This window comes from Hypomesus transpacificus, chromosome 21 (assembly GCF_021917145.1).
Source record: "Hypomesus transpacificus isolate Combined female chromosome 21, fHypTra1, whole genome shotgun sequence".
Classification (NCBI taxonomy): Eukaryota; Metazoa; Chordata; class Actinopteri; order Osmeriformes; family Osmeridae; genus Hypomesus; species Hypomesus transpacificus.
This window is the reverse complement of record NC_061080.1, coordinates 1,166,849-1,172,268: the sequence shown is the minus strand read 5'-3', so window position 1 is coordinate 1,172,268 and position 5,420 is coordinate 1,166,849. Positions and strand designations below refer to the sequence as shown.

Genomic DNA, 5,420 nt, shown 5'->3' with positions numbered 1-5,420 from the left:
CTGGTGTCATGGGTGAATGTGACAACCATTTCGACGGCGGTCATTAGATTTTTTTTTTTACAAATTTGAACAGCCTCTGGAAGTAACTCGCAGCCTCATTTTTCATCCCCACTTCCGTGTAGGAATTCAGTGCCTTTTTGTGATGCTTATACGCCTTGAGCCTCAAGTCTTTAAATTGAACCACGCCCTACTCTGTACTGTACATTTGCAAGATAATTGCATGTAGTGAAGATGTTTCTACATCGGCAATTGGACCAAAATAATATTGCTATTTATTGGACTAAAAAAGGAAATGTGAGAGTGTTGTATTACTATATTTTATGTTATTCTTCAAATTATGTATGTATCAAATTATGTATGTATGAAAAACGGCCCTGAAATTAAATGTAATTATGGTATTATGCTTCTTGTCTTAGAACTAATGGGGCTGTCTTAATATGGTTTTAATTGCTGTATGAAGCTAAGTTGCATCCTGGCATTCTGTACTGATTTTAAATACCAGCCTGAATGGAGATCTGGCTCCTACTAAATGTTTTGTCTGGTTTTTCCAGGCAGGTGGAGATGTAGAGCCAGGAATAGAAGTAGTCTTCAGGATTGAGGACTAAATTACCCCTCAACTTTAATCCCAGTGGGTCACCTAAGCCCCACTGTAGCCTACAACTGTGTATTAGTGGATCAAAAGGACATGTTTTGAATCCCAATTGAAACATGCAAAAGAAGAAAAAAAATCACTTTATTTACAAAACAGTACTAGAAAGTGTTGGATACAAACCTCATGTAGGCACGAACCAAAAATGGTGCCACAGTATTCTTGAAGAACACATGTTTATAGGATGTAAACCCAGATAGGAGTGGAAAAAGGCTGACTATTCATCCAAAACACAGTATCACTCAGTTTATAACTTAATTATCTCCATACGTAGTACCCTAACAAGACCTTTAGTCCATTCTACACACACACACACTAGGCTCACACTGACTTTAATGCTGCTTGCGAGATATGTTTCCTGTTGGGTGCTCGGTGCCAGTAAACAAGTGCAGTGTAATACCTGCTAATGGAGATTGACAGCAGTCTCAGCCCGTTAGTTGTCCAATCACTCGAGCCTGAGGAGAGAGAGAGGCGGGCTGTTTCTAATCAATCTGCAACAGACAAAGCCTAGTTCTCATGGCTCTCCCCTGGCATGTCTTAATAGAGCATTTAGGCATACAGTCTTGAAAATACATTCAAGACTGTAGAAGGGTATTTTACTGTATAGGGTCATGTGTTTATGATTGGGATACATTTTACATACTTTGTTACTCCCTATAGTCATTGAATTTGTCCAGTGCTTATAAAAAAAGGCATGAAAGAAAAAAAGACCTATAATTAAATAATGACAACTATTACGATTTGACATGGAAATAAGAAATCCTCCTTGCAGGTTGCTTGGATCAAGAGAACACAGTAAAAGGGATGCTGAGATGAAGCTATTTTTAATGCTTACATTGCACAGATACACAACCAGTGCAGCCACAAGGCATCAACACATAGCTAGTTGACACTTACATTGCACAGTTAACCTCAACTCAATTAAGCACAGTTAGGGTAACTGATGGAGGGATTCCATGAAGTGTCCATTGCAACACATCATGCAGTGAACTGCAGCACATTTATATTGCCACTGCTCTCCCTGTAGCACACTCATTTAAAAACGTTTTTTTTATTAAGAAATGTCCAGCATTAATACAATATAATATTGAAAAAACATATAAATAAAAATGTCCTTATATGCAATATAGAAAAATCAGTAGTCCTTTTGATGCTCCATATAATGCTCAAATAACAAAACGATTTGTTAATTGGGCAGTTAGATCTACTTAGATTCATTTAGTAACATAACTTATACCTTAAAATGTGTAGTTCTATAACTGACAAGCTGTAATTCCATTATTTTCCCAAAAAACTGTTAATATGGTGAGTTGGGATTGGTTGGTTGGTTGGCAGGCAGAGACGGGTCTGGTGTGACCAGGGTCATCCGCTATCACCGACACATACCTGGCAGGCAGGGCAAACACCGTGCAACTCAAACCCACTTTAGTACAGACATCCAGCCACATACAGACCTAGCCCACATTAACTAGAGCCTTCTTCACAGACCCTATATCCTAGAGAACCCAACCGTCTCTCGTTCCCACTTGGGCAGGAATCAGGGGCGTCGTTACACCCTGTTTACTGGGGCACATGCCCCAGTATAAATCTGCTGTGCCCCAGTGAAATCAGAAGTTTGAGTTTTAACAATTAACTTTATTAGTCAATGCATTCATTTAGATTGAAAATCCCGGAAAAAATAAACGCAGTATCCCAATCAACGCTTGTAAAAGTGTTTAACCGAAAACACAAAACAATGCACGCAGAATTCCATGTCAGAGCGCTCTTCTGAGCTTGCCAAATAGCCACTGCAGCACGCACACAGAAGTCCAGGTGTCGGACTCGGCACACAAGTCAGAATTGAGGTAGGCTAAGAAAACATTACAAAACTAAATATAGTTTCTAAATGATAGGCCTACCGATCATCTTATTTTAACTAAAACATAAAAACAATATTACATGAAGCGCTCAAATGAATGTGAAAAAATGCGCGCGCAGGCATTAACAGCATGTCCCTGCCAAAGCTGATATCAAACTTGCGTCCCTGAACTCTTGTATAGTGGGTTAAGCAAGGGGAGTCTCTATAGCCTAGTAGTGCATTGTGCGCAGCAAGCTTGAAAGAAAAAAAAGGGGATATGAATAGGGGCCTGTGCCCCAGTAGAGTTTTAACAACGCCTCTGGCAGGAATCCACTTCGACTCTCACCAAACCTCAGACACAACCGCTGTTGCGTCGCATGAAGGCGTGGCCCCTGACGTGGTGGTACATCTCCGTGAATGTCAGGGGACCCACGGTTATCTCGCTGGGGCCGTGAACTTTGAACCCCGACTTTCGGTAGAAGGGGACCAGGAAGTCCTCACACATGAGGACGGCGCGGCGCACGCGGGGTTGGCAGCGCAGGTACTGCAGGTAGCGCCACAGCAGGATGGAGCCCTTGCCCTGCTGGCGGAAGGTGCGGTGGACGGCCAGGACGTGGATGTGAACTGTGGTGCCGTGAGGCTTGTGCAGGATCAGGGCATCCTGGACAGCGAAGGGGGAGGAAGGAGAGGAGATCCTTTTTTAAGTATGTGGGAATGTTTGGAGGAGAATATGTCAATCATCCGAATGCATCACTCTTGTTGTGTCTCTTAAGATGTTCTTACATCGGCTGGATGATTTGCCTGCTCTCTTTCATCTCAACGCAAACTTTGAAGTTTTTTGGGGAATGCTTCAGTTGTATATGACATTTACATTTAGTCATATAGCAGACGCTCTTATCCAGAGCGACTTACAGTAAGTACAGGGACATTCTCCCCAAGGCAAGTAGAGTGAAGTGCCTTACCCAAGAACACAACGTGATTTGGCACGGCAGGGAATCGCACCAACAACCTTCTGATTAATAGCCCGACTCCCTAACCACTCAGGGATTTGACCCCCATATATATGCCAATTGTTGTAATACCTTACTAACACGATCAAACTGCATTTCAAAATACTTGAATAAAACGTCCATCTGTCTGCTAGCAGGTGTAGTTAGCACACAGGTGCTGGTCCTACCGTGGTTAGCTTGTCCTGGTCCCACAAAGAGCCTATGATGAAAGCCACCAACCGTCCCTCCTCAAACCAGCCAAGGGACAGCTCAGGACACAGCGTTAGGAAGTGACGCACCTCGTCTAGGTGGAGAGGGCACTCGCCAGATACTGAGATGAAGGCTGTGAAAGTAGAAAAGGATTGATTAGCCTTCAACTATGTAGTATGCATTAATACATAGCCTATATTCACATGCTGAGTACTTGTTCTAAGTCGGTCCAGACATTTAAACTAATAAGAAATCAGAAAGAAAAAAGAACCAACAATAAATCAAGTCAGAAAAGTTACATTTACAGTGTATCAGAATCCGTTGGTTTACCTTCCCTCTCTATCTCAAACACGCTGATGGCGTCCTCTGGGCTCAGCGAACGGAACTCAACAATAAATCAAGTCAGAAAAGTTACATTTACAGTGTATCAGAATCCGTTGGTTTACCTTCCCTCTCTATCTCAAACACGCTGATGGCGTCCTCTGGGCTCAGCGAACGGAACTCACTGGCCGGGAGCGTGTGGCGACGTTGGCGCCCCGGGGAAATCTGAAGGGGTCTCATGAAAGGCAAGGCGCTGACCACAGACATGGTGTCGATTCAAATCACAACTTTAGATAATTCTCTTAGACTTTATACCCAAATTGCCACTCGGTCTTTAATTTTAACTTGAACCAATCCAAACGACCTCGCTGTGCGTTAAGACTGATGTTAGAGTGCTGCGCCATGCGTATTTATACCTTTGGTTCTTAAGAGCTCTTGGTCATAAGCCTACAGCAAGCTTGGTGATCAAATCCTCAGTTCTAAGAGAATACAGTCAATAATAAACATAATTACTCGGATTTGTCAGTGTGATTCGTCATGGCTTTCTCTAATTATCCTTGTGCCACGTTAAAAACAGGGGGTATACAGTAGGCTAAAATAGCCATACGGTAAATGATGAACTCATCCCCCATGACTCATTTGAGGAAAACTTTCCATTAAGATCCTTTGTCTCAATGAGGCCTGTTAATAACATTCCCATGATCTTTTCTCCTTTTACTGTCAGATGATTAGGCAAAGTTGGGGTGATTTGATTAGTACATACAGTTGATTAGTAGGCTACATTTAGTCATTTGTAATTACGTTTTAAGGAATGTATCCAGGGCACTGGAAATCCATATGTATTTCAAAATATTGTTATTTTCAGCTTTTCCCAACACCGCCTAACTCGGCTCTCTGCAAATTGGGCTCAGATCATTTCAAATTGACTGATTATGAAGAAAATGTCTTATTGAGTTTTTCAATCACACTTGCACAAAGTAATAACAAGACGCACCCTTAAATGCGCCAATGGGCGTATATTGTTTTTTCCAATATGAATTTGCATTAATATATAAAATGTGTATTAATCTAAACGAGCGTCCTCATTCAACAATACTTGACGTAGTTAGGCAATTTAAATACTACCATATAGGTGGGTGCTGGAATCCTGGAATCAGCGGTTGTATCCGCTCGTACACTGACACCAAGTGGTGACTTTATGTTGTCAGTCCTTTTCTTTTGGGTGGAGGTCCTAGATAAATCATAGAAAAAATATTTTAGAAAGACCAATAAATAAAGCATGGTTAAAATTTGGGTCTAAACACTTTAGAAGTGGGTACAGGTGGGTACACCCCCCCCCCCCCCCACACACACACACACTTGCAAATAACACGCCCACAGTTAGCTACGCAGCGCGCGCTCAACGCCCTGATTA

At 42.1% G+C, this 5,420-nt stretch overlaps 1 protein-coding gene across 1 annotated transcript; it reads right to left on the bottom strand.

Annotated features, from left to right (window-relative positions):
• Positions 1-2,732: 2,732 nt before the first annotated feature.
• Positions 2,733-4,402, bottom strand: aanat1 (arylalkylamine N-acetyltransferase 1). Its single transcript, XM_047044028.1, has 3 exons — positions 4,132-4,402; positions 3,664-3,818; positions 2,733-3,147 (listed from the first exon to the last, which is right to left on the bottom strand). Exons 1-3 carry the CDS (start codon positions 4,271-4,273, stop codon positions 2,839-2,841), a joined length of 606 nt encoding a protein of 201 aa, XP_046899984.1. The 5' UTR covers positions 4,274-4,402; the 3' UTR covers positions 2,733-2,838.
• Between the last annotated feature and the right edge of the window lie 1,018 nt (positions 4,403-5,420).

Excerpts from the sequence above, each read along its gene's own strand:
- aanat1 (XM_047044028.1), bottom strand. The coding sequence starts at position 4,273 with ATGTCTGTGGTCAGCGCCTTGCCTTTCATGAGACCCCTTCAGATTTCC. Across the intron at positions 3,819-4,131 it reads GTTTGAGATAGAGAGGGAAG|CCTTCATCTCAGTATCTGGC; the intron begins GTAAACCAACGG and ends CTACTTTCACAG. Across the intron at positions 3,148-3,663 it reads ACCAGGACAAGCTAACCACG|GATGCCCTGATCCTGCACAA; the intron begins GTAGGACCAGCA and ends TTCGCTGTCCAG.